Source organism: Tenrec ecaudatus, chromosome 5 (assembly GCF_050624435.1).
Source record: "Tenrec ecaudatus isolate mTenEca1 chromosome 5, mTenEca1.hap1, whole genome shotgun sequence".
Taxonomy (NCBI): Eukaryota; Metazoa; Chordata; class Mammalia; order Afrosoricida; family Tenrecidae; genus Tenrec; species Tenrec ecaudatus.
This window is the reverse complement of record NC_134534.1, coordinates 70159684-70179205: the sequence shown is the minus strand read 5'-3', so window position 1 is coordinate 70179205 and position 19522 is coordinate 70159684. Positions and strand designations below refer to the sequence as shown.

General features: G+C 41.8%; 1 protein-coding gene across 3 annotated transcripts in view; it reads left to right on the top strand.

Moving 5' to 3' along the window:
- C5H8orf34 (chromosome 5 C8orf34 homolog) overlaps window positions 1–2337 on the top strand; it is a 417612-nt gene extending 415275 nt beyond the window's left edge. Inside the window, exon 13 of one of the 3 annotated variants that reach the window (XM_075549596.1) lies at window positions 1498–2337. In XM_075549596.1, coding sequence (XP_075405711.1) covers window positions 1498–1505 — 8 coding nt within the window. In that variant the 3' untranslated portion in view covers window positions 1506–2337. The remainder of the gene's footprint in view (window positions 1–1497) is intronic. The other 2 variants (XM_075549598.1, XM_075549597.1) reach the window with 2 other exon arrangements.
- The last annotated feature ends 17185 nt before the right edge of the window (window positions 2338–19522 follow it).

Here is a 19522-nt window from a genome sequence, read left to right as displayed (position 1 = left end):
TTAATTTAAAATTCTAATTGAGTACAGCTCTCCTCTGGGGGGCATTGCCCCTATTATAGTTTTCTCCACAAAATCCACAAAATGGCAATGCTAAATAGGATTCCATTATTTAAGGAAACCTTTGGTGCGTGTTGGTCAAGAAGCATTAGCCTGAGAGAAGGGCATGCAACAACGTCAACCTTGTCTAGGAGGCAAATGGCGCTAAGACAATGAACTTAAAGCAAAAGCATGGCTATTGGGAGTCAGTCAGGTACCGGGGCTATCTTGGCTTGGTTGGTGTAAAGATACCATTCCAGAACTAAACTCACTGCCATTGAGTCATCGTGAACCTGTAGCACAAGGTGGAACCGCCCTGTCGGTTTCAGAGACTGTACGGAGCAGAAAGCCTCATCTAGCTCCTGTCGAGCAGCTGGTGGTTTCGAAATGGCGGCCTTGCTGTTAGCAGTCCAATGCCTTGGGCTCTCCCTTTTTTATTCCCTTCTATCCTTCACTCCTTCACTCCCTCGCTCCCTTCCTTGTTCTCACTCTCTTTCTGCACCCGTCTCTCTGTCTTCTTTTAAACAAGTATATTTTGAGCAATGACCATATCCATGGCATTTTCTCTGGTCTGTGAGTAATAGAGAAATTATTATCCTTCTTTCAAAATGTGTGGTCTAGTGAGTACATCAGAAATATGAAATATAAATATGGTACAAGCAAAACAAAACACATAGAATCAAAGTATTCTAGGAACATCGATATTTCACAAATCAGATTATTCATATACCTCTGGTCTGTGAGTAATAGAGAAATTATTATCCTTCTTTCAAAATGTGTGGTCTAGTGAGTACATCAGAAATATGAAATATAAATATGGTACAAGCAAAACAAAACACATAGAATCAAAGTATTCTAGGAACATCGATATTTCACAAATCAGATTATTCATATACCTCACTACCACCCAAGCTTTCTAGGTACAACTATCCAAATTCATTCCAGGAGAGTAATTTTGTACATATCAAGCAAGTATTTTTTATTTGCCCTAGTTAGAGAAAAAGTAATACAATAGTTGAAGATGCTTTTATCCAGAACTTCTAGTTCCCCATTATGTGTACCCAAAGCCTTTAGTACAGACACCAGAAAGTAATTTATTAGGAGCAATATATTTTTAATAGTGGGAGTCTAAAGCAACACATTGGAAAAGTTGATGCAATGTATAAGAAAAGCTTCCAAGACCCCATGATTCTTTCTAATGTGCTCTAGGTTAGAAATCAGGGACATTCCTGGTATAGCGGATTATGTGCTGGGCTGCTGACTGCACGTGGCCACCTGCTCCTCAGGAGAAAGATGAGACTGTCTGCTTCCATGTAGACTTTGGAAACCCAAAGGAGCAGTTCTGTTCTGTCTCATCATCGCTATGTGTTGGAATCCATTCAATGGCAGTGGGTTTGCTTGTTGTTGTTTGGTTTGTTCAGTATGAACGGATTAGTAAGTTCCTTTTCTTTCCCCCTGCAGGTCTGTGAAGCAAGAAGAGGAAGTTGCGGGTGGCCCTTAGATAAATTGCAATTTTTTCAAATCTTTGCTTATTGTTCTGAGTTTAATTACTACATGTAATTGATTCAAGAATGGTTATTTTTATAACACCAATAATAAACATGTATTACTAATAAACATATACTATGATAAGTAGGGGTGCCAAGGGTATAGATTCAGCAAGTATTAACTCTGGCAAAGGATTCTGGGTTAGTTATCATGCCTGCTGCCTTTTGACTTGATTAGTGTCCTAGCTATAGATTACTTTATACCTAGTTATTAAGATTAATCTTTGATATAAAATAATGCCTGATTTGAAAAACTTTGCTTAAAATTTTTTCTGTATTTTAACTTGTCTAGGGTTTTCTACTCCTTCTATTTTTATAATATTTTCTCAATTTTAGATCAATAAACATTATACTTATCCACATGCACCAAGTCTCTCCACGTCCATCTGGTTGGTCCTCACCCCCTACCTCACGTGTTGTGCACCACTACTGCACCTTTCTAAATGTACCTTCCTTGTTCTTGTCAAAACATCTCATTGATATATCAATGCTAAGCAGACCAATAAGCAATGAAATGCATGCCCCCAAATATATGCAATAAGAACTATTTGATCATTGATCCAATTATTGACTCCCCCAACTAAGATGATCTGTTTAAAAATTTTATGTATGCTCGCTTTGGGAATGTGTTATGCATTGATGCTAAATGAATGTTTCTAAGTAAATCTGTTTAATATCTTTATTGTCTGTTTTTATTCTTATTGTCTGAGTTGAAGTTTGTTTCCTGTATATATCAGGCATAAAGCAACATTATAAATCTGCCTGTATAATTGTCAAAGAAATAGATGTTAAAGGCCAGAACACAGTTAAATAATAAAAAAAGAAATGCACATGATATGGAGTCTGTCACATTCCTGAATCAAATAATACAATAAAAATTTTATTGTAAAGTTTTCTTGTGTGTAACATCTCAAGAGACTACCTTCCATAAAAGTTATTGTTTTTGTATAGTAATAAGCAATTGAAAAAACTCAGAAAACATTTTTCCCCAGAAAGGACAGAAAATAAGAAACTAAGTTCATACAAAAAAGTATTCCCATCTTTAAAAATCCTTTACATGAAGAATACTTTTTCAAAATGTTCAAAGGAGAATACAAATGCTTTTTCCCCCTATTTGAATAGTCTGCTCTTAAAAATCAAAGCTGCAAAAAAATCCATAAACTAATGCTTTCACTCAGTGGTGCCTTCATTGGGTATTTTTTCTTGCCTCTAGATTCTCTCTCTCTCTACTTTTTTTTTTTTTTTTGAGACAATCATTCTGAGTGTCACGCTGGCCTCAGGAATCAGATTCACCAGTTTATCGAATGCTCTTACTGAAAATGTTGACTGGGTTCAAACACGCACAGTCTCTTTCCTGGGTCGACTCCCTTAACAACTCCCAGAAGCCAAAGACAGTGGAGAGCTAGACCTCAAAGCAGGGCATTCCTTCGGCTTGATTCTTATCTCCTGTTTCAAGCATCACATATGAAACACTACTTTTATAAGACTCATCTTTGGTTTCCCTTACTCCCTTTGCCTATCATGGATCCGTTAACACAACTCGAAAGCTCTTGCTGTGATAGGACATGGCAAGCCAACAAAAGGAGCACCTATAAATGTTCCTCAGATCTCTCACTCATCCTGGCATGACTGCTATGGACAGAGGCTTTGAGTCTTACTTCCCACCATGGGTTCTTGGCTGGGACTGTGGTGACTCCCTGCCATCTGAGCACGATGGACAAAAGCTCTGTCTTATGGACATCACAATATAGTGTGAAAAACAGATCATTACAACAAAATGCGGCAATATACCATCTTAGAGTCATTTACAGGCTAGGCGCTTAAGGGCAGCCCCCAAATTTGTTCTGAATCCACATGGGACAGTAAAGCAGGTAGTCTGTGTGGTGGGTGCAATGTTGAGAAAGATGATATTGGAGGTGGTCTGGAGCAGATTCTGCTTAAACTGTATTACAAAAGGCAGAACAAATCAATGGAGACAGACAGGAGAGTGAACAGGGTGTGCATGAGGATAAGCATATGATATTTAGTATTAGCATATGTGGGGTTCTATATGAGGTGGAAATTAACATAGTAGAAAAGTGGATGTGGTTAAGGTTAGAGAAAAAAAAATCACATAAGTCAACTTAATGGCTTTCAATCCTGGTCACTCAGTCTCTGCTTTCTAGGCTCCTAAGGTTCAGTTGATATAAGGCAGTGGTTCTTAACCTGTGGGTCTCGACCCCTTTGAATGTTATTTGTGAGCATTGTAATTCAAAGGCATCAGATTTTCTTTGATTTTTCATATTCAGTGTCCAACCTTCACATACATATGAAGTAATTGAAAATACCATGGCTTACTTCCAATGGATCTTAGTCTTCAAGGTTAACCCCCCGCTTTTCAACACTTTAAAGGGGTCATGTCCATTGTTTGATCTCTTGACTACTGCTACTGTAAACAGTATGTATCCCAGCAAGATGAAATCCTTGAGAACTTCAAACCTTTCTCTATTTGTCATGATGGACATACCTATTGATTCACTTGTGAGTACTTTTGGTTTCTTTACATTGAGTTGGTTTTTTTTTTTATCATTTTATTAGGGTCTCATACAACTCTTATCACAGTCCATACGTACATCAATTGTGTAAAGCACATTTGTACATTCATTGCCCTCATCATTCGCAAAACATTTGCTCGCCACCTAAGACCCTGGCATCAGGTCCTCATTTTCCCCTCCCTCCCTACTCCCACCTCCCTCATGAACCCTTAATAATTTATAAATTACTTTGTTGTATCTTGCCCTGTCTGACGTCTCTTTTCACCCACTTTTCTGTTGTACGTCTCCCAGGGAGGAGGTCACATAGAGATCCTTGAAATTGGTTTCCCCTTTCCAACCCACCCTCGCTCTACCTCCCAGTACCGCCACTCACACCACTGGCCCTGAAGGGATCATCCTCTCTGGATTCCCTTTGTTTCCAGTTCTTATCTGTACCCGGTGTATATCCTCTGGTCTAGCCAGACTTGCCAGGTAGAATTGGGATCATGAGAGTGGTGGGGAGGAAACCATGTAGGAACTATTGAAGAAAGTTGTATTTTTCATCGTTGTTATATCACACACTGACTGGCTCATCTCTCTGAGACCATTCTGTAAGGGGATGTCCAGTGGCCTACAAATGGCTTTGTGTCTCCACGCCACCCTTCCCTCCCTCCCATTCACTATGGTAAGATTTTTTTGCTCTGATTATGTCTGATGCCTGATCCCTTCAACACCTTATGCTTTGTTGCTTCTGAGCTAGATGGCTGCTTGTTTACCTTCAAGGCTTTAAGACCCCGGATCCTATATCTTTTGATAGCCGGGCACCATCAGCTTTCTTTGCCCGATTTGCTCATGCACCCATTTGTCTTTAGTGATCGTATCAGGGAGGTGAGCACCCAATAATATGCTTTTTTGTTCTTTGATGCCTGAGAACTGATCCCTTCAACATCTTGTGATCACACAGGCTGGTGTGCTTCTTCTATGTGGGCTTTGTTGCTTCTGAGCTAGATGGCTGCTTGTTTACCTTCAAGCCTTTAAGACCCCAGACATTATATCTTTTGATAGCTGGGCACCATCAGCTTTCTTCACCACATTTGCTTATTCACCTGCTTTGTCTTCAGTGGTTGTGTTGGGAAGGTGAGCACCATAGAATGCCAATTTAATAGAACAAAGTATTCTTGCATTGAGGGAGTACTTGAGTGAAGGCCCAATGCCCTTCTGCTACCTTAATACTAAACCTACAAATATATGGACATAGGTCTATATCCCCATCCTAATATATACATATATGTATGTATGCACATGCCTTTATTTAGACCTCTATAAATGCCTCCCAGATCTTTTCTCTATTTCCTTTTACTTTCCTCTTATCCCACTATCATGCTCAGTCCCCACCAGGGTTTCAGCAATTCCTCTTGGTTTCATAACCCTTGATCATGCCCTACCAGGCCTCCCACACCCCCCTCACCACTGATATGGGTCACTTGTTGTTCCCTTGTCCCTGGGTATGTTAACACCACTACTTTTTCCCCCACCTACCCCTCTCCCATGTTCCCCTGGAACTGTCGGTCCTGTTGTTTTCTCCTCCAGATTGTTCATCCAGCCTATCTTATTTAGACAGACCTGCGGAGATAATAACACGCACAAAAACAAGACAGCAAAACCAAGCAACAATATATAACAAAACAACAAATACAACAAACCAATGACAAAAAAAACCCAACAAAGCAAAACACAACACGAAAGAGTTGTAGTTAGTTCAAGGATTGATTGTTGGCCTTTAGGAGTGTTTTCCAGTCCAGTCTGTTGGGGTACCATGCCCTGGCCCCAAAGTCCACCTTCAGTATTCACTGGGGACCCCACCGCTCCATTCAATTGCTGTTCTGTTAATGTTTTGCCTCAGTGAGGCAGGATCAGATCAGGTACAATTCTCAGACTGTGTCCCTTGCGTTGTCCCCTGTAGGGCCATGGGTCAGTGAGAGGTATCATGTCTCATAGAGGGGCCGGCCATGTGGTCCTCTCTGTTGACTTGGATGCTCTAAACGGGAACATTGTCCTCATGGCCTGTGGGCCAGAATATACTCCACTCTCTCTTACCCCCACCCCCTTCATCTGTCCCTTTCCCGGAGCGTAGATTCAATGCCATCCTTTGAAATAAATTCTTCTGGGGGAAGGGGCAGGTACCCACTTAGTAGTTGGGATTGGGGCCAGACCTCTCCATTGGTTCTCTACTCCACACTGGCATGTTGTATTCATATCTTGGAGCACTGGGTTGAAGTCTGGTCCTTTTTTCCCTGTGGAGACATAAACAATACCCATTTCTTTTTTAGTATTATTTTTTTTCCTTTCCCACCTCCTTTTTAGTTGTCTACTGTGTGTATCCCTGTATTTGGTCTGGGATGTTTGCATACAGTAGCTTTTTCTCTATGCCTCTTTTGCATTTTTTTTTAGTTTACCTCAGTTGACTCATCTTGTACTTGTCCTTTTGTGCTCGGCTTACTTCGCTTAGCATGATTTCCCCCAGTTCTTCCCATGCAATGATGTGCTTCATATGTTGATCACTGCTTTTCAGTGATGCGTATTACTCCATTATATGTATATACCACAGCTTTTTAATCCAGTCATCAGTTGATGAAAATTTGGGTTGTTTCCAACTCCTTGCAATTGTGAACTGTGCTGCAATGAACATTGGAGCACAGATGTCTGGCCTTGGTTTGTTTCTTGCCTCTTCTGGGTATATGCCCAGTAGAGGGATTGCTGGGTCATATGGTAACTCGATTTCCATCTGTTTCAGATATGGCCAGACTGATTTCCATAGTGGCTGTACATGTTTGCAGGTCCACCAGCAGTGAATGAGAGATCCTGTATCCCCACAGCCACTCCAACACTTGTTGCTTTCTCATGTTTTGACTTGGGCTACCTTTGAGGGTGTTAGGTTGTACCTCATTGTTATTTTAATTTGCATTTCTCTTATGGCTAAAGATTGGGAACATTTTCTCATATATTCGTTGGCCATTCGCATTTCTGCCCCTTTGAAACTTCTGTTCTGGTCCTTTACCCACCTCCTCAGAAGGTAATTAGTTTTTTTTTCTTTTGGAAGCTATCAGAGTATTGTAGATTTGAGTAAAAAGGCCTTTGTCTGATGTGTCATTGCTAAAGATGTTTTCCCAGTCCATGGACTCTCTTGGTGAATTCTTTCAATGTACACAGGTGTTTTATCTGCAGTATATTCCATTCGCCAATTTGTGCCTCTTCTGTGTTTGTGTCCTTCCCTGTTTCAGATAGCCTACATATTCCCTGTGCCAAAGTGCTCAAGTTGGTCCCACTCCCCTCATTGATGGCCCTAATGGCTTCGAGTTTAACTTCAAGGTCTGTGATCTACCTTGAGTTTATTCTTGTGCATGGAGTGAGATAAGGGTCTTGCTACATTGTTTTGCAGGTAAATATTCATTTTTTCCAGCACCACTTGTTAAAGAGGGCATCTGCTTCCCATTGATATTTCTGGGGCCCTTATCAAAGATCAGTTGTCTGTATGCTGATGACTTTATTTCTGGGTTTTCAGTTCTTTTCCATTTGTCTGAGTATCTGTCATAGTACCAACACCATGCAGTTTTGATAACAGTGGCTGTATAGTATGAGCTAAAGTCAGGTAAAGCAAGCCCTCCAACACTGTCCTTCTTATTGAGGAGTTCTCTGCTAATTCTGGGCTTCTTCCCTCTTCATATGAAGTTGGAAATCTGTTTTTTCCATTTCCTTGAAGAAAGAGGAGGGATTGAATTAAATTTATATGGTGCCTTTGGCAGAACTGACATCTTGATTGCAATGAGTCTTCCAATCCATGAGCATGGGATATTCTTCCGTTTGTTGAGGTCGCTTTTGGTTTCTTGTAATAGTGTTCTGTGGTTTTCCCCATATAGACCTTTTTTTTTTCTTTTAGTCAGGTATATCCCTAGATATTTCAATTTGTGCTTGGCTATTGTGAAAGGTACCACCTTTTTGATCGCCTCTTCTGTGGTCTTATCTGGTGTGTGTAACAGTCCGATGGACTTTTGTTTGTTGATTTTGTACCCTGCCACTCTGTCAAACTCCTCTATTGCTTCCAGTACTCCCCTTGAGGAGCTCTTGGGATTTTCCATATATAGAATCATATCATCTGTAAATAATGATAGTTTCACCTCTTCCTTTCCCAGGCGAATACCTTTGATGTCTCTTCTTTGCCTTATGCTGTTAGCTAAAACCTCAAGCACGATATTAAATAAGAGTGGGGGCAAAGGGCATCCTTGTCTGCTCCCCTTTTTCAATGGGATTGTGTTAGTCTTTTCTCCATTGACTACCACATTGGCTGTTGGTTTTTCATATATAGCTTGTATTGTCTTGAGGAATTTTCCTTCCATTCCTATCTTCTCAAATGTCTTAAACAGGAATTGGTGTTCAATGTTGTTGAATGCTTTTTCTGTATCTATCGATATTATCCTGTGCTTCTTATAGTCTTTCATGTCAATCTGATGAATACTAATGGTCTTTTGTATGTTGAACCATCCCTGCATCCCTGGTATGAATCCCACTTGGTCATGGTGAATTATTTGTTTTATATACTTTTGTATTCTGTTGGCTCGTATTTTGTTAAGGAATTTTGCATCCATGCTCATTAGGGATATTGGTCTGTAGTTCTTGATTCTTGTGGGATCCTTGCCCAGTTTTGGTATCAGAGTTATACTAGTTCATAGAAGGAGTTTGGGAGTTTGCCGTCTTTTTCTATGTTCTGCAAAAGTTTGTGTAGGATTGGTGTTAGTTCTTCCCTAAATGCTTAGTAGAATTCGCCAGTGAAGCCATCTGGTCCAGGGGAATTTTTTTGTTGGTAATCCCTTGATAATGTTGTCTATTTCTTCTAGTCTTCTGTTGAGGTTCTTGATGTCCATTGAGGATAGTATAGAGAGGGATTGTTTTTCCAAGAATTTTTCCATGTCTTCCAAATTTTTTAATTCATTGGAGTACTATCTTTCGTAGTACTGTGCAATCATCCTTTTGATTTCATTAGGGCCTGTTGTAATGTCCCCTGTTTCATCCCTTATTCTTGCTATTGAAATTTGTTCCCTCCTTTCTTTGGTTAGGTTGGGCAGCGGTCTGTCGATTCTGTTTATCCTTTCAAAGAACCAACTTTTATCTGCATTATTTTTTGCATAGTTTTCTTATTTTCCCTCTCCTGAATCTCCCTGATTTTTATAATTTCTTTTCTTTTGCTATTAGTAGGATTGTCCTGCTGACTCTGCTCTAGTTGTAAATTTTGTGCCAGAGTATCAATCATGAGTCTCTCTTCTTTTCTCAGGTGTGCATGTATGGCTATGAAACTTCCATTGATTACTGCCTTTGCTGTGTCCCATAAGTTTTGGTACATCATGTGCTCATTCTCATAGGTTTCTAGAAATTTCCTAATTTCATCTCTGATCTGTGCCAGTACACACTCTTTTTTGCAGTAGAGAGTTATTCATCCTCCAATTGTTTGCTCTTGGTTTCTTCATCTTCCTTTTGTTGATTTCCAGCCTTATGGCACAGTGGTCAGAAAAAGAGGTCTGTATGATATCACTATGCTTAAATTTATGTATATTCACCTTATGCCCTAGCATGTGATCTATCTTCGAATTTGTGCAGTGAAAACTTGATAAGAATGTGAATTTTTTGTATTTAGATGAAAATCTCTGTAAATATCTATCAGGTCAAACTGTCTAATTGTAGTGTTTAGATCTCTAGCCTCATTGTTGAGTTTCTTTTCCAGTGATCTATCTTTCTCAGAGAGTGGTGTATTGAAGTCACCCACTATAATTGTTGAGGCTTTGATTTCTTTTTTCATCTTTTGGAATGTTTTGTTGACATATTCAGTGGGTTTCTCATTCAGGGAATGTATGTTTACAATGCTTAGTGGTTCATTGTCTACCATTCTCTTGAGAATCATATAGTGTCCCTCTTTATCTCTTTTTATGGTTTGCACTTTGAGGTAAATTTTATCTGAGATTAGGATTGCAATTCCTGCTTTTTTTTTTTTTGAATTGTTGTTTGCTTGATATACCTTTCTCCAGCCTTTGATTCTCAGCCTATTTTTTGGTCTGTAACCTTGAGATGTGTCTCCTGCAGGCAGCAGATTGATGGGTTGTGTTTTCTAAGCCAGTCTGCTAGACTCAGTCTCTTAATGCCTGAGTTCAGGCCATTGATATTCAGGCTTATTGCCTCCATCTGTGGACTCTGTGATGTCATCTTATACCTTTTGTGTTAGGTGTTTTCCTACTTTCCTTTCTCATTAGTATTTTGTGCATGTGTGTGTGTGTGTGTGTGTGTGTGTGTATCATTCTTGACTTCTTTCCATACTTAATGCTATCTTGGGGGTCTGTTTTCTGTTTTTTCTCTGTTGCCCTCTGGGTGAGGTTATTCTATGAGGTGGACTCTTATTTATGCTTGGTGAGTGTTGTTCTTCTGCCCATACTTGGTCAGCAAGGATCTTTTGTAGGGCTGGGTTTCTTCTAACATATTCTTTGAGTTTTACATTGTCTGGGAAGACTCTTACTTCGCCATCTATCTTGATTGATAATTTGGCTGTGTAAAGTATTCTGGGGTTTGCATTGTTTTCCTTCAACTTTTGGAATATGTTACTCCACTCTCTCTACTTCTTTATAGTTTCTGCTGATAGGTCTGAGCATATTCTTATTTGGGAACCTTTATATGTGATTGCTTGTTTTTCCCTAGCTGCTCTCATGATTTTTCCCTTTTCCTCAAAGTTGGATAGTTTAACTATTCTGTGCCTTGGTGACTTTTTGGGATTCAGTCTGTCTGGTGTTCTTTCAGTCTCCTGAATGGTTGCCTGGTTTTCATTCATTAAGCTGGGGAAGTTTTACTCCAAGAATTCTCTCACTATTGTTGCAGATGACTTCTTTGTTGTGTCTTTCTCCGGTAAGCCAGTAATTCTAATGTTGTTCCATTTCATTGCATCAGTCATAGCTCTTAAGTTTTCTTCAGCTTCTCTGATGATCTTATTAGATTTTTGTTCGTGTTTGATAAAGTCTGCTTGACTTCCTCCAAGTCACTGATGCGGTTCTCTGCTTCCTGCAGTCATTTCTTTCTGCTACTAGTTTTTGTTTTCTCCTCCCTAAGCGCCTATATTTCCCTTTGGTGTATGGAAATTATCTCCTCTATCATTTCATCTTTTTTCTGTATTGTTTCCCTCATGTCCTGTATGACTCCAAGCAGCATTCTAAAAAAATCTTTCTGTGTCAGCTCAATGTCTGCTTCTTCTATGCATGTCATTATGTTCAGGACATCGTCTGCCATTGACCTTTGTTTCTCCTGTTTTTTAGTTGAGGTCATTGGGCTTGATGGCTGTTTGTGTTGCATTGTTTTAGAGGGGCCCGGTGCCATTTTCCAGGGAGTAAAAGAGCACTGGTTCTCTCTGGGAGACTTGTAGGAATGTTTCTTAGAACTTCCTACAACTAATTTCACTAGGTAATTAACCTACCACTTTATCCTCCTGTGACTTCCCTCTCAGGGGAGTGCCTCAGATGGCTGGTGGGTTGCCTGCTTTGGTGTTACTGAGGTTGGGCAGAGGTTCCTGCAGCAGCTTGGAATGTTGAATGAGTGTTGGCAGAGCTGCCTTAGGGCCCCAGGCACACAGGTAGGAATTCCCAGGCAAGAAGTTGGGCTGAGTATTCCTTGGTGGCAGTCAATAGGGCTTTCCCCAGACTAGGGCCATCTACACAGGGTGGAGGTCACCTAGCTGTGTGTGGTGCAGGCATACATGCCCTAGGCTAAGGGGAGTGGTCTGGAGGTCAGCATTGGAGTGAGAGAACAGGAAAGAGACATAGAGGAGTGGAAAAAAATTAAAAAGCAAGCCCGCTGAGCCTGTGCAGGGATACAGTGAAGGGAGGGACACTAAACAACAATGTAGTTGATTCCCCATCCCCACCCATGGAGCTGTAAGGGTTTAGTCCCTGCCCAATGGTGGCAGGCAGCAAGCTGTGGCTGTGTTGAGAAGTGGCTGTGTTGAGAAAAAGCCCTAGGAAGCCCTCCAAGACTGTGGGGGATAGAGAGAAGAGATGGAAACAAAAGCAACAATGTAGCTCAACCCCGATCCCTGCCGGTGGAGCTGCAAGGGTCTAGTCCCTACCCTGATGCAGGCCAGAGGCAAGCGGTGGCAAACTGTGGCTGTGTTGAGACCAAGCCCCCCTATGAGCTCCAAATGGTCCTGGCGCCAGCAGAGACAGTGGTGGGGCCAAGGTTAAGCCCCAGCGGGCCTCCACTGAGGTAAGCCAAAAGCCCCCAGCCCCTCAAAACCCTGTGGGTCTATGCCTACTTACCTTTGTGATGCTTCTCCTGCATTCCAGCAGCGTTGAATTTCCTTCTAAGCAACTCTCCTGGGCTGAATTCTGCGGAGTCTCTCTGGTATGTGTCACTCCATCACCTCTTCCTGGGAGTCTCTTTACATTGAGTTGTAATCTATACTAAAGGTTGCAGTCCTTGATTTTCACCAGCAATTACTTCAAATTCTCCCAATTTTTAGGAAGTGAGGTTGTGTTACTAAGGAAGGTTAATAATCCGTTCCCCAATCCTGATGCCACATTCTTCTTTATATAATCCAATTTCCCTGGTTATTTTCTTAGCCCACAGATTGATGAAGTATGGTGAGAAAATAGAGCCCTGATGCACACCTTTCTTGATTCCAAACCATAAATTATTTCCTTGTTCCTTTACACAAGCATCTCTTCATCCATGTACAAGCTCCCCAGGAACACAATGACACTTTTTGGAATTTTCCTTCTTCTCAAGGCTACACATGATTTATTACAGTGCACATAATAGCCTGTTTTTGCATAGTCAACAATCACAAGTAAACAACTTCCTGATATGCTCTACTTTCACCCAATATCCACCTTCCATCAGGAGTGATAGATATCCTTTGTTCCATGTCTTTTCCTGAATCCGACATGAATTTCTGGCAGCTCTCTGTCAATTTACTGCTGCAACTAAATTAGGACGATCTTCATCACAATTTTTCTTGCATGTGATATTAATGATATTGTTCTATAATTTATGTGTTCTGTTGGGTCACTGTTCTTTGGAACGGGTACAAATATGGAATTCTTCCAGTTAGTTGTCCAGCTTGCTCTTTTCCAAATGTCTTGGCATAGATGGGTGTGTGCTTCTGAGGCTTCTTGGGGAAGAATTTAGATTAGTATTTCATCACTTCCTGGAGTCTTGTTTTTGCCTAATGACTTCAGTGGAACATGAATGTCTTCCTTTTCCATTTAGTGATAACCCACTTGAATAATGCCTTTTTCAACATGGTCTTGTAACTCCCTCTAGATGGCTGGGGGTGGGGGATGCATACAAGATGCTGATGGCCCATTAAAGATAACTGGGAAGCTTGCTACCCATTTAAATGGGGTGGTACTATGGTATATGGAAACATATAGAGGAGACTGACCCATTTTACCATCCCTTTAGGCTTAAAAGGAGCCATCCCAGGGGCAGAAGAGGGAGCCTCACTATGCCCCCAAAGGTCTGCAAGTGAAGTACAGCTTTTGATTTGGGATCCTGAGCTAAGAATGTGCTATCCCCAGGCAATAGAGCTGTAACACTGGAGTTAGTGAGAGAGAGTAAGGAAAAACTCTGAAGTCGCAGCTGACCTCCTTTAGCGACCCAAAAGAGAAGAATCCAATCCACATTGGCCCATGAGAAAGAGGTCAGACAAGCCTCCACCCTCCATACCTGATTCTGAAACCAACTATCTGATTCTGAAACCAACTGATTCTGAAACCAACCTGATTCTGAAACCAACCTGATTCTGAAACCAACTATCCCACCCTGAGTATTCCACTTCTCTGCTGTGTTCCATAATTCCTGGTCGTGGCCACAGAATTCAAAAGACAAGACTGATGACTATGGGAGTTTATTATGAAAACTAACAGGGGACAAAATGATAACAATACAGCTCTTTTGGCCATAGCACCTCATCTCAATCCAGAAGTATTCCTGTCTGGTCCTTGGCCTCTGCCTCTTTAAGTCAGGAAGCCCACCTGCTGTTCTCCCTCATGGTCTCAGCCAGGCTCCTGCTCTGTGTCTTGTCATCCCAGCACGGCTCCTCTGCTCTGCCTCACTATGTTCAGCGTCACTCTTCTGCTCTGTCTCATGGTCTGAGCAGAGGCTTCTGGTGCCTCTGCATTCTCTGTCACTTCAGACTGGATCTCACATATATTCTGCTGATGACTCTTCTTTCTTGTTGGTCACAGGGTTCTCTGACTGCTTCTGTGAGGGCGCACTCTTATACCCCACATAATAACAAAACTCATCATGTCTCCAGTTAGAGTCCTCAACCCCTAATTTGCATGCTCTTACCCAGTCACTGGGTGAGAATTACAAAGACTGTGGATGGAAGTGCCATGCCGAGCCATTTGACTTCACCACAGGTGAGAACAAGCAGTGACAGAGAAATGGTGACATCAGAAGCAGCAGAACAGGAGATGGTGCAGAGGGCTCCTGACTTCTAGCCACTGCAGGGCAAGAAAGAGGAGCACCCTTGGGTAGGTGGCTTGCTAAAGGAGTGCTGTACCTCTGGGTACTTGGAGGAGCTAAAGAGCTCTATAACCCTTGCTTGAGCAGAGATGAGGCACGTTGGAGCCAAGAGGTCCAAAACACCAAGAGCCCCACGACTTGAGTAGTCTTAACCAGAGAGGGGCTTTTCTGTGGACACAGAGGCAAAGAGGCTGTCCTGACCGAAGAACTGTATCCTGAGGCATGTATGATCCTGATTTATTACCTGTTACTTCCCTAATGAACTCCACAACCATGAGCCTTGTCTATGAGTTCTGTGTGGCCATTACAATGAAGTATTGGACCCAGCAAAGAAGGAACATGAGCAGAAGTGGGAGGATCAGCTGGTATTAAAACTGGTAAAATGATCAGAGAGGGGGTTATCTCTGACCTAGGCTACATAGGAAGAAGCCTCAAGCGGATGCTTGTAGTGAATCTCTTTTCCTCTCAGGAAGCTAAAGGTACTTGATGCCTCCACTATACCATTCATTTGGGGGCAGGGGGGATTGAAGATGGTCCGTGATGGAAGAAGACTAATATTCTCAGACAGAATATCAGACTGGGTCACACAAGCTAATATGAGGCTAACTTCAGTGGAGGGACATATGGGGAGTGGCAATGTCTGACTTACAACAACTGAGGAGTATGCTGCAAGAGGTTAAAGGAAAAGTTAATAAAGTTTGATTTAAGTTTGCTGCAGCAGAAGTTGAGAAGAAGCAGGAGAGCATATAGAATAAAAATGGGTTCCTTGTACAATGAGTAGCTCTGGTGAAATGACTGTGCGCAGTAGGTGGTCGCTGTTAGGAGCGCCTCACCTGGATCGTGTCTGTGGGTGGCAAGAGGATAGTAGGAAGAAAAAGTAGCGGGGATGGGGTATTGAAGGTGAGAGCTTCAGTTTAGATATGCTGACACGGAGCTGCCTATAGGGCAGCAGATATCAAGGCCCAAACCCGGGAACGAGGCTCAGAGTGTTCAATCATCTATATAAAGTCATCTGCGAGAACTGTGAAAATGTATCACACTGTCTAAGGATAGGCTGTGGCATGCATGACCCCTCTACCAGGAACACAGATGTTCAGGAGTCATCTTGGAAAGATGGTCAGGAGACAGACAAACAGAGACATATTCAGAACTAAGATTTTAAAAAAGAAAGAAATCACGATGACCAAGAAAATGGAAAATTGTGATTTCAATGCAACTATTAATAATTGGACTTTTCTCCCAGCGTCACAGCTGCAGAGTCGATCATGACTCACAGTGAACCTTTATAGGGTTTCCTAAACTGTAAGCTTTTACAAAAGCAGAGAACCTCATCTTTATCTTATTGAGTGCTTAGTAGGTTTGAACTACTGACCCTGAAGCTAATAGTCCAGTATTTAGCTTTCAATACCTTCAGGGATCCTGATCCTTTTCCTGTAGTCAGATTGAAAGCATCAGACATTGTTTGTTATATATTCTTTCTAGAAGATACCTCCATAAGGAATGGGTGTCTATGTATAATTGGAAAATCAGAAAAATCTTCACATTGGATGGTGCTTATAGGAACAAAACAGGCAAGGATTGTTATGATCCTTTGATGATGTCACTACAAGGTACTTTAACAGAAAAATAAAATGTCACATCAGCGGACTCTTTATTTCCATTCTTGATTTTTTTTTAAAAATTTGTATCTCCTTCACAGGAGAATGAAAACATCTAATGCTTATTCAACAAGACATATTGAACAACTACCTGCTGCATGCCTTTGTGGAGGTTCAGGAGAAGTGGGGACAGCAACCGCAAAAGAATCTTAGAGCATTTCAAGAGAATGGCATGTGTAAAGATCCACACAATGAACAGGATGTCAAATGAGCGGAAATAAACAACCGAGCATGACTGGGACCTAGAGGTGCAGGGGATGTATTTTCAAGTAGCATAGATGAGAAATGCGCAGCAGGAAAATCATAAAGGATTATGATCTTAGGAAAAACAAACAGTTGTAAGAGTCTTGAGGAAATGAATTATGAGATTTGCCTTTCTGAAAAACCTTTTTAGGCGTCTCTATGCAAAATGGACGAAGAACTGAGATGTGCAGGATGGATAGGACACTGTTCCATAATCAACACTGGAGTCAGAGGGAAGTAGATAGATACACACAAAATGTAGACAGTTGACTGATTAAAGCTGGATCAGAGGGCTTATAGATAGCACACAAATTGCAAGCCAAAACATCTGGCAGGGACATAAGGTGGTTTGTAAGAAAAGCAGATTTTTGGAGTAAGAGTAAGATGCTGTGTTCAGCTGGGAGCATCTTGAATTTATGGAGACTGGGGAACAGCCAAGACTTTTGAGCATCTTCAAGGTAAAGATATTAAAATAGAGTATAATAAAAGTCGGGGTAGCCAGCATCACCCACTGAGAGCATGCCCAGTGGAAGCAGTCCTAGGACAGAAAGTTCAGAAACACACCTGCATTTGGAGGACCGAACAAGTGATTTCAAGAGTGAAAGATTTCATGCACAATAAACAGAGTGGGTGGCCTACACAGTTTCTGGGAAATAGAAGGTCAAGGTCCCCCGACTTAAAGGCCCCCAGGTTCCTGTAAGCACAGCTGGAGAGCAGCAGTGAGAGCAGCCCGGGTTTCTTGGTTGAACAGCCTTTAGTAGTCTGGTTAATGAAGATGTAGAAACTTCCTGTGGGGAGATATAAACCATGCATAGTTTTCCTTTTTAAGAATAAAAATGAATAAAACTTGGGGGTCTTTTTAGTAAATGCGCACTTGAAGGATGCCTTAATTCATTTTCCTTCAGTTCATTTTTCTTCCGTTAATAGTAACCAAGGGATTAGCATCTTTAATATAAGGCTTAAGAATCCATCTTGTTTGTTCATTTCACTGTGGTTTTGAATTTGCAGCATCTTGAGGTTCCTTTCTGCCCCCACCCCTTAACCGAATGAAACATAAAGATTTGACTGATCATGTGGAAAGTAAGCATCGCCAGCACTAAGTTTGGAGTCTTGTGCAGCACTCTGCTGAGGAGAGGCCGCAGGTGTCTGGTATCCTCCTTGGTCCAACACACGGAGCTTTTCTCTCGCTGCAGCTCACACTGGTCTACGCTATAAATGCTCGCTGGCTACTTACACTTGTACCCCTCTCCCTCCCAACTCTTCTTCCTGTGTGTTTCCTTTTCTTGTCTTTTCTATTTCTGTCATGGCTTCGTACTCATCTGGTTTTGCGTTACGGAATACATCTTTGCACAGCCAACCAAAGTGGGGTTGTAAAAGGGCAGAAACCGCACTTTGGCAAATGTCCTACAGTTGTCGTCATCCCAAATGTCCCTGCATCTCCCTGAGGGCTGCACGTGGAACTGCAGTGATGATGTGAGCCCCCAGCACCTTCAGATCCTCCAGCAAGGCTTGTAATAGTACATTGACGGGGAGCTGCCAGAGACTCAGGACTTGGAACAAGGGATGCTGTTGCTGCTGTCCACTGGATCTGGGTCAGAAGGAGAGACTATCCAAAAGATGTTTACTTGGGTTCCATTGCCTATGCAAGCCATTCCACTCCGTGGATCATGAAAACAAACAAAACCAAAGACAATGGAGAGCCGTGAGAAGAGTGGAAATTTCAGAAATCTGTGTACTGAGCAAAACTCAGGGGAGCTGGATTCTATGAAGAATGTGGCATCAGGATTGGTGGAAGCTGTGATATGCAGATGACACAATTTTACATGCTGAAAGTGAGGATGTATTGAGGCATTGGCTGATGAAGAGCAAAGATTGCAGTCTTCAGTATGAATTATAACTCCATGTAAAAAAAAGAAATCAAAACACAATCCTCACAAGTAGACCAATCAGTCATGTCATGTTCAAAGGAGAAACGATTGAAGTTGTCAAGGATTTTGTCTTCTTGGACTCGCAATGAATGTTCATGGAAGCAGCCATCAAGAGATCAAATAATGCTGTGCATTAGGTAAACCTGCTGCACAGACCTTTCTTAAAGTGGTGAAAAGCAAGGATGTTTCTTTGAGGTCTATGGAATGCCTGACACAAGCCATGGCATTTTCTTTTATTTTTTGTAAGCCATGGTATTTGAAACCTCCTCCTCCCCATGTGAAGGTCGGGCGCTGAATAAGGCATTTGAATCGTGGTGCTGGGGGAAAATACTGCAAGGCCCCTGGGCTGCCACAAAAATGAACAAACCTGTCTTTGAAGAAGTATGGCCGGAATGCCTCTTCGAAGCAAGGATGCAAGACTTTGTCTCACACACTTTGGACATGCTGTCAGGAGCGGCAAGTTCCTGGATAAGGACATGAAGCTTGGTAAAGCAGGGGGACAGAGAGGGGGGTGGGAAGAAGACCTTCAACAAGATGGATAGATACTCTGGCTGCAGAAATGGGCTCAAATAGCAGACCAATTGTGCGCACCGCCTGACAGTGTTGTGTTCTGCTGCACTCGGGTGTGGTAATCGACTCAACGGCACCTAACCCCAACACCATGAACCAGTGTCTGAGACACGTAGCATTCACCCAGCAGTTTTCATTCTTAGCAATTGACTAGCAAATGGCAAGCAGAGGAGTGGTTTTGAGATTGTGTAATGGCTTCTTGGGAGCCCAGGTAGTGTAGTGGTCACACGCTGGGCTGTGATCTGAATGGTCTGCACTTGGAAACCACCGTCAGCTATGTGGAGAAAGCCTGGACTCTCTATTTCCATAAACAGTTACAGCCTCAAAAATTCACAGAGATCACTATGAATCAGCATTGACTCGATGGCAGCAAGTTATGCTGTTTTGATTTAATGTCTTTTGCATGGAAAAGGGAAGCTTTGAAAGACTTGAAGTTTCTAGTATAACATACTACAGCTGTATCTGAAGATACT